This window comes from Bombina bombina, chromosome 6, assembly GCF_027579735.1.
Source record: "Bombina bombina isolate aBomBom1 chromosome 6, aBomBom1.pri, whole genome shotgun sequence".
NCBI lineage: Eukaryota > Metazoa > Chordata > Amphibia > Anura > Bombinatoridae > Bombina > Bombina bombina.
In genome coordinates, this window is record NC_069504.1 from 268,285,615 (window position 1) to 268,303,230 (window position 17,616).

The 17,616-nt window shown below is 41.5% G+C and overlaps 1 protein-coding gene across 2 annotated transcripts in view; it reads right to left on the reverse strand.

Moving 5' to 3' along the window:
* XPOT (exportin for tRNA) overlaps window positions 1-17,616 on the reverse strand; it is a gene marked incomplete in the record, with an annotated part of 287,196 nt that overhangs the window by 221,423 nt on the left and 48,157 nt on the right. For both annotated transcript variants that reach the window (XM_053716840.1, XM_053716839.1), the window contains 2 exon segments: window positions 9,645-9,789; window positions 11,415-11,539. In XM_053716840.1, coding sequence (XP_053572815.1) covers window positions 9,645-9,789; window positions 11,415-11,539 — 270 coding nt within the window.

Consider the following 17,616-nt stretch of genomic DNA (forward strand, 5'->3'; position numbering starts at 1 on the left):
ATCGATCACTTCCATACATTGAGCCACTGACAGCCGAGGAGAGGACTGAAGATCCAGACAAGAGTCGCAGATCTTTGATTTTCTGACCTCTGTCAGAAATATTTTCATTGATAGGGAATCTATTATGGTTCCCAGGAACATTACCCTTGTAGCTGGAATTAAGGAACTTTTTCCCAAATTCACCTTCCACCCGTGAGAACGCAGAAAGGAAAAAAACATCTCCGTGTGGAAGCTTGCTTGCTGGAAGGATGGCGTCTGAACCAAAATGTTGTCCAGATAAGGCGCCACTGCAATGCCCCGCAACCGGAGCACCGCAAACAGGGATCCCAGGACCTTTGAAAAAAATTCTGGGAGCTGTGGCAAGGCAGAATGGAAAAGCCACAAACTGGAAGTGTTTGTCTAGAAATGTGAACCTCAAAAACTTGTGATGATCCCAGTGGATGAGAACATGCATGTACGCATCCTTTAAATCTACTGTTGTCATGTACATCTTCTTTAAGTAAGCCTCTAGCTTCTTATCCATGGGATCCTTAAAGGAACAACTATCCTCTATAGGGATAGTAGTTATTTTAGCTAAAGTAGAGATAGCTCCTTCTACCTTAGGCACTGTGCGCCATGAGTCACGAATGGAGTCAGCAACAGGAAACATCTTTTTAAAAACAGGGGAAAGGGGAAAAGGAACCCCTGGCTTATCTCATTCCTGAGCTGTAATTTCAGACATCTTGTCTGGAACAGGAAAATAATCCACGGATGAGGGCGAATCAAACGCTATTAAGTTTTGTAGACATTTTAGGGTCTACAGCATCCGAAGGTTCAGAGTCATCCAAAGTAGCTAGAACCTTCTTCAGAAGGAGATGTTCAAGCATAAATTGGAAATTAACAACTTCAGATTCAGAAGATTTTTTCCCCCCATAGTGTCAGTCTGAGATCTCGCCTTTAGAAGCTACTGAAGTATCCTCCTCATCAGACATTAGGGAAAGGTTGACTAGCACCGACTTAGAGGGGTTAGAAACGTTACTAGCAGACAAATGTTTAGATTTCTGCTTACTCGAAGTAGGGAAAGCAGACAAAGCCGCAGATACTGCAGAAGTTATCTGAGCGGCAAAATCCACTGGTAAATAAACACCACCAGAAGCTTGAGAGGAAACAGAAGGCACAGTATGAAAAACAATTAAGACTTGGGACGTTTGAGAAGAAAGCTGAGGCATGTTACGTACAGCATAATCCTAAGAGACACTTCGCTCAGAAGGGAGTAACTTATCTTTAAATTTTAAAGTTTTTGCTAAGCAAGGGTTACGAATTGCATAGGATGGGCAATTTGGGCATAGCTACAAAATCAGATCCCACTAAAAGGTGACTAAATTAAAATGAAGTAATACATTTATCCCAAAAAACGATAATGCCCTTAATTTTTCAAGTACTTTATAACATAAAATCAGACTAAAAATATAGAGTACAAAGAAAAATGTCACAGTAGGAGCCTCAGGCGGCGGTCTGAGGTTGCTTACTAGGGTGACAAGATAGATATCCCACTAGTAAGAGGAAGCAAAACTCTCCTGCAGAGTTCTTCTCCTCTTTGCCCGACGAACCGATCAATAAGAACCAGCCGCTAAGCACACACAGAGACACATTAAGTTCCGCTCCGTTAACGGAAGTGCAGACATCATGTTAGCGGCTAGAAAATTTTAAAGTGCATTAAAAGCGTGCGTGAACACAAACGGCTCTAGAAAGCAATTTAAACTTTCTTTTCATCAAACTTTCTCTGCCATAGCCATCTGCTCTACAAATAGGGGGAAAAGTAAAATCCCTTATAACCCTTCTAGCCAAGTGAACTCTTCATTAACCCCTTAAGTCTCTCACTGTGTGTGTATTAAAAATGAATGCATTAACATGTTAACACAAAGTGCCAATAAAGTAGCCCATAAAATGTATCCGAAGGCAAATAAGGATAACTATGTCCCAAAAAAAAGATCTATTTGAGGGTTAACCTCAAAAATGCGGTCCTTCAGTACCTAGAAGGCAAAGGGCACTTACCTGTGGATCCAGCTGCCGGGCAAATAACAGCTACTTAGGTGTGACCAGTACTCCCTGTAGCAAAGTGTTAGAAGTAAAGCAAAGACCACCTCGCTGCCTTTTAACTGCTAAAAGCCACCACTACTCTTACTAAAGAGATTGACGTGGACACAGGTAGACCCCCAATCCTTACTTGCAGGGAAAAGTACCTATAAAAGGATTAAATATCTTCAGACACCATCTTCGCATGTCCTCCATTGACAGAGGTAAAAGAGAATGACTGGGGATTATGGGCAAGGAAAGATACACTTAACAGCTTTGCTGGGGTGCTCTTTGCCTTCTCCTGCTGGCCAGGAGTTGAATATCCCACTAGTAATTAGAATCACGTTGTGGACTCTCCATGCCGTAGGAAAGAAAAAGGAAATTTATGCTTACCTGATAAATTGATTTCTTCTACGATACGACGAGTCCACGGATTCATCCTTACTTGTGGGATATTATCCTCCTGCTAACAGGAAGTGGCAAAGAGCACCACAGCAGAGCTGTATATATAGCTCCTCCCTTCTCTCCACCCCCAGTCATTCGACAGAAGGTATAGGAAGAGAAAGGAAAAGCTAAAAGGTGCAGAGGTGACTGAAGTTTTGAAAATAAATTCTTAGAAAGACAGGGCGGGCCGTGGACTCGTCGTATCGTAGAAGAATTCAATTTATCAGGTAAGCATAAATTTCCTTTTCTTCTATAAGATACGACGAGTCCACAGATTCATCCTTACTTGTGGGATACAATACCAAAGCAACAGGACACGGATGAACGGGAGGGACAAGACAGATACCTAAACGGAAGGCACCACTGCTTGAAGAACCTTTCTCCCAAAAATAGCCTCAGAGGAAGCAAAAGTATCAAATTTGTAAAATTTGAAAAAAGTATGAAGGGAGGACCAAGTTGCAGCCTTACAAATCTGTTCAACAGAAGCATCGTTTTTAAAAGCCCATGTGGAAGCCACCGCTCTAGTAGAATGAGCCATAATTTTTTCAGGAGGCTGCTGTCCAGCAGTCTCGTATGCCAGACGGATGATGCTTTTCAGCCAAAAAGAAAGAGGTAGTCGTAGCTTTTTGACCCCTACGCTTTCCAGAATAAACAATGAAGAGAGAAGATGTTTGACGGAAATCCTTGGTCGCTTGTAAGTAAAACTTCAAGGCACGAACCACGTCCAAGTTATGTAAGAGACGTTCCTTCTTAGATGAAGGATTAGGACACAAGGAAGGAACAACAATTTCCTGATTAATATTCTTATTTGAAACAACCTTAGGAAGGAATCCAGGTTTAGTATGCAAAACCACCTTATCAGAATGAAATATAAGATAAGGCGAATCGCATTGTAACGCAGAAAGCTCAGAAATTCTGAGCAGAATAGATAGCAACTAAGAACAAAACTTTCCAAGATAAAAGCTTAATATCTATGGAATGCATGGGTTTAAACGGAACCCCTTGAAGAACATTGAGAACTAAATTCAAACTCCATGGCGGAGCAATAGGTTTAAACACAGGCTTGATTCTGATTAAAGCCTGACAAAAAGACTGAACGTCTGGGACATCCGCCAGACGCTTGTGTAGTAAAATTGACAAAGCAGAAATTTGTCCCTTTAAGGAACTAGCGGATAATCCCTTCTCCAATCCTTCTTGGAGAAAGGACAAAATCCTAGGAATCCTAACCCTACTCCATGAGTAGCCCTTGGATTCGCACCAATAAAGATATTTACGCCATATCTTATGGTAAATCTTTCTAGTGACAGGCTTTCGAGCCTGAATCAAAGTATCAATGATCGACTTGATAAAATCAAGCGTTCAATCTCCAGGCAGTCAGCAGCAGAGAATTTAGATGTGGATGTTGGAACGGACCTTCAATGAGAAGGTCCTGTCTCAATGGAAGTTTCCACGGTGGCAGAGAGGACATGTCCACTAGATCCGCATACCAAGTCCTGCGTGGCCATGCAGGTGCTATTAGAATTACCGAAGCTCTCTCCTGTTTGATTCTTGCAATCACACGAGGCAGGAGAGGAAATGGTGTTAACACATAAGCCAGGTTGAACGACCACGGTACTGCTAGAGCATCTATCAGTACAGCTTGGGGATCCCTTGACCTGGACCCGTAACAAGGAAGTTTGGCATTCTGACGAGATGCCATCAGATCCAATTCCGGTGTGCCCCATTGATGAATCAATGATGTAAACACCTCCAGATGGAGTTCCCACTCCCCCGGTTGAAAAGTCTGACGACTCAGAAAATCCGCTTCCCAGTTCTCTACTCCTGGGATATAGATTGCTGATAGATGGCAAGAGTGAGCCTCCGCCCATCGGATTATCTTTGAAACCTATCATCGCTAGAGAACTCCTTGTTCCCCCTTGATGATTGATATATGCTACAGTCGTGATATTGTCCGACTGGAATCTTATGAATTTGTCTAAAGCCAACTAAGGCCACGCCTGAAGCGCACTGAATATTGCTCCCAGTTCCAGAATATTGATTGGCAGTAGAGACTCCACCACCCTGAGCCTTCAGGGAATTCCAGACTGCAGCCCAGCCCAAGAGACTGGCGTCCGTCGTCACTATTGCCCATGCTGGCCTGCGGAAGCACATTCCCTGGGACAGATGATCCTGTGACAACCACCAAAGGAGAGAGTCTCTGGTCTCTTGATCCAGATTTATCTGAGGAGATAAATTTGCATAATCCCCATTCCACTGTCTGAGCATGCACAGCTGCAGTGGTCTGAGATGAAAGCGATCTGACCTCCGTCAGAGATATTTTCATGTCTACCGAGTCTATCAGATTTCCCAAGAATGGAACTCTTGTTAGTGGAACTAGTGAACTCTTTTCTATATTCACTTTCCAACCTTGAGTTCTTAGAAATGCCAACACGATGTCCGTGTGAGATTTGGTCAGATGATAAGTTGACGCCTGGATCAAAATATCGTCCAGATAGGGCGCCACTGCTATGCCCCGCGGTCTGAGAACCGGTAGAAGGAACCCTAGCACCTTTGTGAAGATTCTGGGAGATGTGGCCAACCGGAAAGGAAGGGCCACGAACTGATAATGTTCGTCCAGAAAGGCGAACCTTAGAAACTGATGATGATCCTTGTGGATAGGAATGTGAAGATACACATCTTTCAGGTCCACGGTGGTCATATATTGACCCTCCTGGATCATTGGTAAAATTGTTCATAAAGTCTCCATCTTGAACGATGGGACTCTGAGAAATTTGTTTAGACATTTGAGATCTAAAATTGGTCTAAAAGTTCCCTCTTTTTTGGGAACCACAAACAGATTTGAGTAAAACCCCTGTCCCTGTTCTAGTTTTGGAACTTGGCAAATTACTCCCATGGTATAGAGGTCTTTTACACAGCGTAAGAACACCTCTCTTTTTGCCTGGTCTACAGACAAACGTGAAAGATCAAATCTCCCTCTTGGGAGCAAATCCTTGAATTCCAGCTGATATCCCTGGTTCACAATTTCCAATGCCCAAGGATCCTGAACATCCCTTGCCCAAGCCTGAGCAAAGAGAGAAAGTCTGCCCCCTACTAAATCCGGTCCCGGATCGGGGGCTGCCCCTTCATGCTGTCTTGGTAGCAGCAGTGGGCTTCTTGGCTTGTTTATTTTTATTCCAGGCCTGGTTAGGTCTCCAGACTAACTTGGATTGAGCAAAATTCCCTTCCTGCTTTGTGGAGGAAGAGGAAGCAGAGGGTCCTCCTTTAAAGTTTCGAAAGGAACAAAAATTATTTCGTTTATCCTTCATCTTAACAGACTTATCCTGAGGCAGGGAATGACCTTTACCTCCAGTAATGTCAGAAATGATTTCCTTCAATTCAGGCCCGAATAGGGTCTTACCCTTAAAAAGGAATAGCTAAAAGCTTAAATTTTGATGACACATCAGCAGACCAAGATTTAAGCCATAACGCTCTAAAATGGCAAATCCTGCATTTTTCGCCGCTAATTTAGCCATTTGAAAAGCGGCATCAGTAATAAAAGAATTAGCTAGCTTGAGAGCCTTAATTCTATCCAAAATGTCATCTAATGGGGTCTCAACCTTAACAGACTCTTCTAGAGCATTAAACCAAAAAGCTGCTGCAGTAGTAACTGGAACAATGCAAGCTATAGGCTGTAAAAGAAAACCCTGATGAATAAATAATTTCTTTAGAAGACCCTCTAACTTTTTATCCATAGGGTCTTTGAAAGCACAACTGTCCTCAATAGGAATAGTTGTACGCTTAGCCAGGGTAGAAATAGCTCTCTCCACCTTAGGGACCGTTTGCCAAGAATGCCAAATGGTGTCAGATATGGGGAACATTTTCTTAAAATTAGGAGGGGGGAGAGAACGGTATACCTGGTGTATCCCATTCCTTTGTAACAATGTCCGAAATTCTTTTGGGAACTGGAAAAACATCATTTTAAGTAGGAACCTCTAGATATTTGTCCATCTTACACAATTTCTCTGGTGGTATCACAATAGGGTCACAATCATCCAGAGTCGCTAAAACCTCCCGAAGTAACAGACGGAGGTGTTCAAGCCTAAATTTAAAGGACATCGCGTCCGAATCTGTCTGGGGCAACACATTTCCTGAGTCTGAAAGTTCCCCCTCAGACAGCAATTCCCCGACCCCCAAATCAGAGCACTGTGAGGGTACATCGGAAATGGCCAATAAGGCCTCAGAGGGTTCAGTATTTACCTTAATACCTGGCCTACTGTGTTTCCCCTGTAAAACTGGCAGTTTAGATAATACCTCTGTAAGGGTACTAGACATAACTGCAGCCATATCTTGCAGAGTAAAAGAATTAGACGCACTAGAAGTACTTGGCGTCGCTTGAGTGGGTGTTAAAGGTTGTGACACTTGGGAACAATTGGATGGCATATCCTGATTCTCTTCAGACTGAGAACCATCCTTAGACATACTTTTATCACCTAAAATATGTTCTTTACAGTGTAAGGCCCTTTCAGTACAAGGAGGACACAATGTAAGAGGGGGTTCCACAATGGCTTCTAAACACATAGAGCATTGACTTTCCTCAATGTCAGACATGTTGAACAGGCTAGTAATAACCACAAAGGTCGTTAAACACTTTATTTATTGAGTAAAACAACATTTTTGAAAAACGAGTACTGCGCCTTTAGGAATAAAAAGAGCGCACAATTTTTTTCAAATCTGCTTAAAAATGATAACGTTCAATTTTAAGGTATTCCTATCCTAAATTGCAGTCGGATATTGCACCACAAGCAAGAGCAAATTAAACCTCCTAAATGATTAATTTAACACAAAAACGTTAATGAAAAAACTTAAACACTGCACCTCGCAACAGCTCTGCTGTGGCGCCTACCTGCCCCCAGGGATCTGACAAACTGATCAATATCACTCCGGTAGACAATCACTCAGTTTGGGCCCAACCGAAGCTGAAGTTTGCTGCCCTTCTTGACAAACTGCGCATCTGAGGCGCGAAAATTAGGCCCCGCCCATCATGTACGATGCACTCTCAGCCTAAACAACCGCATGTAAAGCGGTGTAAAACTAGCCATGTGGATAAGCATTCATAAAATGTATGATTAACGCCATGTGAACCCCCAGCACAATGTACAACAACCAGCTATATAAACGTTTTGCAATAAAAACCGTTAAGCTGCCCCAGTGTCTTAAACATGCTGCCATAATTTCTTGCTGCATTTAGCCCTGATAAAAAATAAATACACAGGATTTCAGTAATAACCTTTCTTATGTCTATAGGATTACTGCTTACCCCTTCCCTCTTTGGGAACTATGTCAGCCAGTTCTGATATATCACAGTCTCCTCAAAAATAAATGACTGAACAAACCTCAATGCTTGTAGCATGAAAACGTTCCCCACACTGAAGATTTCTCTAGTATTCCTCTAGTATTCCTCAGCCATTCTGTGGGAACCCACATGGATCTTAGTGACAACTGCTAAGATCATTAACCTCAGGGCAGAAATCTTCTTCATGCTGCCTGAGGTAAATAGTACTCACCGGTACCATTTAAAATAAAAAACTTCTTGATTGAAGAAACTAAAAACTATAATTTTAACACCTCTTTCACTTTACCTCTTCCTATTACTAGTATAGGCAAAAGAGAATGACTGGGGGTGGAGAGAAGGGAGGAGCTATATATACAGCTCTGCTGTGGTGCTCTTTGCCACTTCCTGTTAGCAGGAGGATAATATCCCACAAGGATGAATCTGTGGACTCGTCGTATCTTGTAGAAGAAAGGTGGTTTTATCTTGCACTTTCTACTACCACATTTATACCACAAGCTTACATACAGGTAGTGAAATGTTAGGCAAGAGTCCTTTTGTTCTGGGAGACCGGTAAATTAAGTGGGGGGGGGAAACTATTACTGCAAGATGTTTTTAATCCCTTTATAGCTAGGTTTCTACGTTTTTTGTTTTGTTTTTTTAAATAAAAATGTAAACCACACAACTATTATTTACAATAGTTGGCTTAACCACTTTAACAAATATCCCCAATTTTTTTAATTTTTTTAATGAATTCTAAAAATGAACACAAATTGGTAACATTAATTAACTCTGTTCCATGCATACAACATGCTTGAACAAAAACGGCAATCGATGCAAAAAAAAAACAAAAAACTATATGAATAGCCAATTATGAAATATTTCCCTTTCCAAATGCTGCATCCACATTTTTTTCTTTTCTAGAGCACAGCAAAATTTGAGGCATGAAAGTGATGCATTTATGATTAACCACTTCTACTCTCCTAAACATACTGCTGTGTTGCCATAAAATATATGTTCCGTTTCTGCACAATAGAGAACTGTGGCTTTCTTATCTAGCCTGTCCAAAACCCTATAGCACCAGGGTAGCAAATAACATGCACGCTGTCAGGCTTCACACCACCAAAGCCCCAAACAAATATCCAAGAAAGAAGTACAGCAGCACCCTAAATAAATGCAAAAATGTATTGCAGCCAGTGAATTTTGCTGCTGTACTACTTTCTTATCTAGCATTCCAGCTCCGACTTTTTTTTTTTTTTTTTTAATTTCTAAAGGTGGCTGGGGGTGATACAGAATGATTTTACTTTAAAGGCGGCTGGGGTGAAATAGAATAATGCTATGTATCACTTTCAAGCTAATAAACTATTCTAATTCTTAGAACATAAGAAATAAAGTTATTCTTACATAACATGGTGGAGTGATGACTTATGCATTGAACTATAATGTGGTACTTCAATTTAATTTATCAAACTAAAGCAACATCCCTGAAGGAGCTCAGTCCATAGACAATGGTGCCCAAGTATAGGCCGGACAGATAGCTCAGCATGCTAATGCACTGTGGCTGAGCTCTGTAGCAACCTGAGGGTTGCAGGTCCACTCAGCCTTTCATCCTTCCAAAGTCGATAAAATGAGCAGCGCCTTGAGACCCTTACGGGTGATTAGCCGCGCTTTACAAGTACCCAATACACATACATAAATATAATAAATAGCAGCTGGCAGGACCACCACATTAAAATTCTGCTCTTGTGTGGTAGGCTCTTCCGTGCATATACATTTTTTTTTATTGATTATCCAAGTATTTGTTCTAGCTACAGAGAAAGAAGTAAAAATCACTTACAGTTCTCATCATGTCCTGTAGAGCACTAGCTTTTGCAATGTCCCCACAGAAATGAGCCCCATGGGATGATGGGATTGCTTCACCCAACATATATAGCAATCTAATAGCAACTTCTACTTCCATAAATGGAGATGTCTGCCAATTCCTAAAAAAATAAAAAAAATATATCAAATAAATCACCTATGTTAGGCAGTTCGACATACAAAACAAACAAAATAAATAAATACCACTTTGTTGAAAGTCACCCTTCTATCCCAAGGACAAGTTGTGCATCAATAATAATTTTCAGCAAATTTCAAAATCAATTTAGGCAGTTTCAACTTAACCTTTTTTTCAAACAAGTATTTAAATGGAGATACCATCTCCTGCTGTTTATCCACTACCATATGGCAGAAAAGCCAATAGATTATACTAATGGTTATAGGTGATTCACCATTCATTGCAAATTTGCTGTCTTGCGTAACTTTAAAGAGACAAAAAAAAGGAGCAATAAGAAAATGATCTAAAACATTACAGCAGTTTGCTATTGCACAATTGCAGACACTCCAAAGTCATGAGGAAAGCATTACCTGAAGAGTTGTGGCTGTTATAGCTACAAGCTATAGCTCAATTTGTAAATCCAGATCTTTGCGTTTTTACCTTTTCAGGAATAAATCTGGTACCGAAAATAGTCATATTTCGCTGCCCATGGACATATCGGATATTCGTTTCACAAACTTATGAACATGCCTAATCTCCATGGTTTTGGAATGGGATGTCCAACAAGCTCATTGTTATAGTCAGGTGTCCACATACTTTTGGCCATACAGTGTGCATGTTTAACACCTTTGCAGGCACTAACGTAAGATCTGGAGTGGCAATGCTGAATTTAGCCAGTGATTGTAGCCAGCTACAAACATCTACCACTCATGACAGACTCACCAGCCTGTGATCAGCAGGGAATTGCTGCTCTGGCGCTAACTAGGTGTTTAATACCTGTACCCGAGTGTATGCAAGTAATAGTGCAATAACACATTGGAGAATTTCCTTATTGCATCTTTGTTGTTTTAAAGGGACAGTCTAGTCAAAATTAAACTTTCATGATTTAGATAAGGGATGCAATTTTAAACAAACTTTCCAATTACATTTTTATCAAATTTGCTTTGTTCTCTTAGTTCAAAGCTAAACCTAGGTAGGCTCATATGCTGATTTTTAAGCTCTTGAAGGCCATCTCTAATCTGAATGCATTTGACAGGTTATCACAGCTAGAGGGTGTTTGTTCATGTGTGCCATATATAGATAACATTGTGCTCATGCCCGTAGAGTTACTTATGAGAGGGCACTTATTGGCTAAAATGAAAGTCTGTCAAAAGAACTGAAATAAGGGGGCAGTCTGCAGAGGATTAGATACAAGGTAAGCACAGAGGTAAAAAGTTGATTAATATAACAGTGTTGGTTATGCAAAACTGGGGAATGGGTAATAAAGGGATTATCTTTATTTTTGAACAATAAAAATTCTGGAGTAGACTGTCTCTAACATTTAGTGGCAGCAAAACAGGACATCAATATAAACCAGGTTACTTATAATATTAGGTTTATTATAAATATTCACTTATTTCTAGCAGGGACCAAATCTCTACAACACATAGTATTTACATTTTTCAAAGAAATTCCATTAATCGATATAAAAATGCAAAAAACTTGATTTGCCTCCACGCAATTAAGATTTATTGATTGTTCCCTACAAGTTGCACAAGTTTATATATATCAACATCTTGCATAAATACTTACTGTAGTGTATTTGTAAATACTCTACGGACAGAAGTCAAAAGCAACTCTGGTGAGACTTGTGCAAGACGATCAAGCAATAATTTTAACTGTTTTCTGTATTCTACAAACATTGCTTCATCTTCACCCTAAAAATTGTGGGGAGAAAAAAAAAAAAAAAAAGAATTTGGATGATCAGTACATGTACACTAACAGAAGCCTGGTGTGAAACCCCCCGAAATTTATGCTTACCTGATAAATTCATTTCTTTCTTGACACGGTGAGTCCACGGATCAGCAATTACTGTTGGGAATATCACTCCTGGCCAGCAGCAGGAGGAGGCAAAGAGCACCACAGCCAAGCTGTTAAGTATCACTTCCCTTCCCACAACGCCCAGTCGACCAAAGGAAAAGGAGAGAAAGGAAATAACAAGGTGCAGAGGTGCCTGAATTTTATATATTAAAAAAAACTAAAAAAAAAACACACACCTGTCTGAAAACAGGGAGGGCCGTGGACTCACTGTGTCAAGAAAGTAATGAATTTATCAGGTAAGCATAAATTTTGTTTTATTTGTTAAGACACAGTGAGTCCACGAATTAGCAATTACTGTTGGGAATCAATACCCAAGCTAGAGGACACAGATGATCAGGGAGGGCAAGACAGGGAACCTAAACAGAAGGCACCACTGCCTGCAAAACCTTTTTCCTAAAGGAAACCTCAGCCAAGGCAAAAAATTCAAAATTTATAGAATTTTGAAAAAGTGTGCAACAAAGACCAAGACGCAGCCTTACAAATCTGTTCTACAGAGGCCTCATTCTTGAAAGCCCAAAAAGAACACACCGCCCTAGCGGAGAGAGAGCTGTAATTCTCTCAGGAGGCTGTTGTCCGGCAGTCTCACAAGTTGTACAAATAACACTTCTCAACCACAGAGAAAGAGAAGTAGTAGGAACTTTCCGGTCCTTACGTTACCCAGAAAGGCAAACAAACAATGCAGAAGACTGATGGAAGTCCCTCGTAGCCTGCAGATATAATTTAGAAGCCCGTACAATGTCTAAGTTGTGCAACAAATGTTCTTTATGAGAAGAAGGAATCGGACAGAGAGAGGGATTACTGCATCCGGTGTTCCCAGGAGGTCCCCCATCCAGTTACTGACCAGGCCTGACATTGCTTAACTTCCGAGATCAGACAGCATTGGGTGCATTCAGAGCAGTGTGGCGGTAGGCCCACAATCTCCTGATTAATATTTCTGTCCAAAACAACTTTAGGAAGAAAACCAAAACTTCCGAGATCAGACAGCATTGGGTGCATTCAGAGCAGTGTGGCGGTAGGCCCACAATCTCCTGATTAATATTTCTGTCCAAAACAACTTTAGGAAGAAAACCAAAACTTGGTACGGAGAACTGCCTTATCTGCATGAAATATGAGATAAGGAGATCACACTGCAATGCTGAGAGTTCAGAAACCATCCAAGCAGAAGAAAAAAAAAGAAACAAAACCTTCCAAGATAATAATTTAATATGTATGGAATGCATAAGCTCAAATGGAGCCTGTGGTAAAACTTTAAGAACAAGGTTAAGGCTCCAAGGAGGAGCAACTGATTTAAATACAGGCCTGATTTTGACCAGGGCCTGGCAAAAGGATTGAACAACCAGCACATCCGCCAGACGCTTGGATAAAGCAGAAACCTGACCCTGAGGGTACTGACAGATAACCCCTTCTCAAGGTCTTCCAGGAGAAAAGATAAGATCCTAAGGATTCAGACCTTACTCCAAAAATATCCTTTAGATTTACAGCAAATCTTATGGTAAATCTCTCTAGTGACAGGCTTACAAGCCTGGATCATGGTCTCAATGACCAATTTAGAGAACCCACGCTTAGCTAAAATCAAGCGTTTAATCTCAAAGTAGTCAGCTACAGAGAAGCGAGATTTGGATGAAGGAAAGGCCCACGTAGGTAGAGACAACATCTCTATTATATCAACATACCAGATCCCGCAAGACCACGCAGGAGATATTAGATTCACTGATGCTCTCTCCTGCTTGATCCGAGCGATGACTCACGGAAGGAGAGCAAACGGAGAAAGAGATATGCCAACCCTGAAGTTCCAAGGAACAGCCAGAGCATCTATCAGAAAAGCTTGATGATCTCTTGACCTCCAGCTGTATCTTGGGAGCTTGGTGTTCTGACAACCAAGTGGTTGTTAACCTGGAGAACGCTTCCGGATGGAGCTCCCACTCCCCGGGATGGAAAGTCTGTCTCCTCAGGAAGTCCGCTTCCCAATGATCCACTCCTGGAATGTGGATGGCAGAAAGACAGCAATTGTGAGCCTCCGCTCACTGGATGATCCGTGACACCTTCATGGCTAAGGAACTCAGAGTTCCTCCCTGGTGGTTGATGTAAGCCACTGAGGTTATGTTGTCTGACTAGAACCTAACAACCTGGGTTAAAGGACAACGGAAGCCAAGTCATCAGAGCAATGAAAACCGCTCTCAACCCCAAAATGTTGATGAGGAGAGCAGACTCCTCTCGAGTCCATAGTTTTTGCGCCGGAACGAGTGCCAGACTGCACTCCAGCCAAACAGGCTGGCGTCCGTGGTCACAATCGCCCAGGAAAGTCTCCTGAAGCATGAGCCCTAAGACAGATGCTCCTGAGAACACCACTACGGAGGAGAATTGCATGACAATTAAACTAGATCTATCTTCTAAGATAAATCTGAAAGGTACCCTTTCCATAGACAAAGCATGCAAAACTGCAGCGCTCTCAAATGGAAGCAAACAAGGGGATCCATCCGATGAGTTACTAAAGCGCGGGCCTTAAATTCAGAGAAAGACAAGAGAAGAGAGTCTTAGATCTTTAATCTCTGTAAAAGGATTATCATCAATAGTAATTATGGTTCCTAAAAAAACAATTCCCTGTAGCTGAAACAAGGGAACTCTTTTCCAGATTCACTTCCCATCAAAGGAAACAAGGCAAGAAAACCAAAAAAAACTCCGGAGGAGAAATTGTCATTAAAAATATGGCGCCTGAACCCAATGACGTCCGGAAGGCGCCACCGGCATTCCCCAACACTTGATCACTGACCAAGACAAAAACAGGGATCCTAGGCAAGGCCAAGGAACCACCAATTGAGACACTCAGAAAAACAAATCTCAGGAACTTGAGGATATGCGTCCATAGGGTCAAAGGTCTGCAAGAGCTGACCCCTTAGACCAAGGTAAAAGAAACTACTAATTTCCCTGTCAGAGAACGGTACCCTGAGAATTTTTAGAGTTAAGACTTCAAGTTCAAACGCAAGAGAAATGCCTCTCTCCAATCTCATCTGCAGATAAACATGAGGGGTGAAACCTGCCTCAGGGAGGCATGTATAAGGAACTCCGAAATACAATGACTACAGCTTAACTAGGACATCTCGATTTTAGAGAAGATAGAGAAATTCAGTCCCCCACTAATCCAATCCTGAATCAGGGACAAGTACCTGTATGCTGATATAAACTCAGCAGTAGGATTCTACTCTGACATCCTTAAGGTCTATGTTTCTAGCTAGGAGTAGAGAGAAACCCCTTACCAAAGTCAGAAACATTTCTGCCAGACCAGGACCAACAAGTCCTTATCAGGAGTGCCCAAAAGCTGTGTCTCGTAAAAAAACAGTGCCCAGAGGGCTAGTACAACAAACCCAGTCATCTCGGCTCCAAGCCAAATGACTTACATGAAGGCAACAGAGGAAGAATTATCTAGCTTTAGAGCCTTAATTCTGTCTTGGATCTCTTCCAAAGAAGCCTCTACCATTGGTATCAGACAAGGCAAAGCACCTAGAGGATGTTGCACTTGACCCAGCTGTCATACAAACAGCCATATAAGCTTTCAGCTTGTCCATTGTATCCTTAAAGGAGCAGCTATCGTGCCAGAGAACGGGGCGGAGTAGAATACAAGCGCTCAGCCACCTCTAAAATGGCGCTGCTCCGTAATGTGAAGGAGGCGTAGCCAACAGTTGGCACAGAATGGTGCTCCATTCCATCAACTAATCTCCCTCTAATATGAGGGCTTGTAAAAATTCACTAAAACAGTACACTGGCACCCACGCACAGCTCATTTAAGTGCGACTAAAAGCGGAGCTGGGAAATTCACAGGAACACACACCGTTTTCATCATGATGCAATACACTATGTAGTCCATTAGAAATGGCGCCAATTGCGCTCTCTTAAGAGTCCCTATATCATTCTCCCGACAAACTTAATAGGGTTGCCACTTTCAACACAACCATAAGGTATAAAAATACAGCAATTTAAGATTTTAATCCTACCGACAGTTAACTCCTTCCTTGTTGTGAAGGAAGATAACCACTAAGTCTCCATGTCACATGCATAATGTGCCTGCCACTGCAGCAATCATCCATACAGGATGTGTCCTATTTAACAGCAGAGGGTCCTTAACCCCTTCAGTGCCAGCCTTCTAGCCCTAGAAGAACAAAAGGCACTTACTTGCATTCTAGTCATCCGGCAGTCAGACGACTCAAAAAGTATGAGAGGATGCCACTCCCCACAGAGAACTGTGTAAAAAAGAAAGACAGAGTAAACCTACTCAGGCTTTCTATACCAGAGCAGCAACATGTCAAGAAAACGCAGCAAAGCACACTTTACAAGTTCCTAACTGCTTAAAAGCTACCACAGCCCTACTGAAGAGACTAACGTGGAATACAGCTAAACCCAGCTTGTGATGGAAGATCAGAGAAAGCTTGCTCAGGCTTCAAAATTAAAAAATCTTGATAGAAGAATCTTATACAGACACCTAATTACTTCACCTCCTCATTGCACAAGAGGCAAAGAGAATGACTAGGGGTTGAGGGAAGGGAAGTGATACTTAACAGCTTGGCAGTGGTGCTCTTTGCCTCCTCCTGCTGGCCAGGAGTGAAATTCCCAACAGTAATTGCTGATCCGTGGATTCACCGTGTCTTAAGAAAGAAAGTTTAGTGTAGAAAATAGTCATATTATCCCTACAGTACCGTGACATCACATTTCACATTGAATAGGGGATTAGTCAAGGGCAAGCATGGAAATATAATATGCATTAAAGGGACAGTCAACCCAAAATTTCAAATAGGGAATTCCTATAAACTTTTATTCATTTGAACTATAGCCTAATTTAGTAGCCTGAAGAGTTTCTAAGTTTTAGTACTTACTTTTGTTTAGTCTGGCTGTTTAAAATGTCTGCCTGCCCCCTCCCATATTTCGTCACCAGTATCTTCATGGTTGTGCAGCTCTAACAGATCATTTTCGCCCGTACACGCTCCCGGGTTTTGCGCATGCGCAGTGCGCCGCTAATGCTGTAGGGGGAGGTTCTGTGAACTGAATTCCGGCTGTAGTTTCATTCCTATCCAATTTCCTCTTTGCTATATGGTAAGTAATTTTCATAATGCTACCTTTATTTATGATGCAAACGAAACCGTACAATGATGGAAAACCGGCTAAATAGTGACTCAAATGCAGTATGCGGATAACACAACCTTTCAGCAGTTTACTCTTTTACTCTCCACTACGTGAATGCATATCGGCTATAGCGGTCATCCACACTAGTCACCTCCTGTGAAACGGATCAAGCCCTCTTTATGTAATTCACTCACAGCAGTTATATGCCCAGACCTTCTCTGCAACACTTCCCACAAGACCCTACCTGCAACTTAGTGTTTATTTCTGGTATTTTTGTTTGTGATTTAATTGAAACACTTAGTACAGATATTATGGTGTTGCTTTTGGGAGCAGATTACACTTGATTCATAATGATGAGAGATTTTTCTGCATTAATACTAAATATAAATGCATTTATATTAAATACCAGAAATAAACACTAAGTTGCAGGTAGGGTCTTGTGTGAAGTGTTGCGGAGAAGGTCTGGGCATATAATATCTGCTGTGAGTGAATTACATAAAGAGGGCTTGATCCGTTTCACAGGAGGTGACTAGTGTGGATGTGATCTTGGCTTGGTGTGTGGAGGATCGCTATAGCCGATATGCATTCACGTAGTGGAGAGTGGGAGTGGATAGTCTGCAGTCCCTCAGTTTCGTTTGCATTATAAATAAAGGTGGCATTATGAAAATTACTTATCATATAGCAAAGTAATTTTCATAATGCTACCTTTTATTTATAATGCAAACGAAACAGTACAATGAAGGAAAACTGGCCAAATAGTGACTCAAATTCAGTATGCGGATAACACAGCAGTGTATAAAAT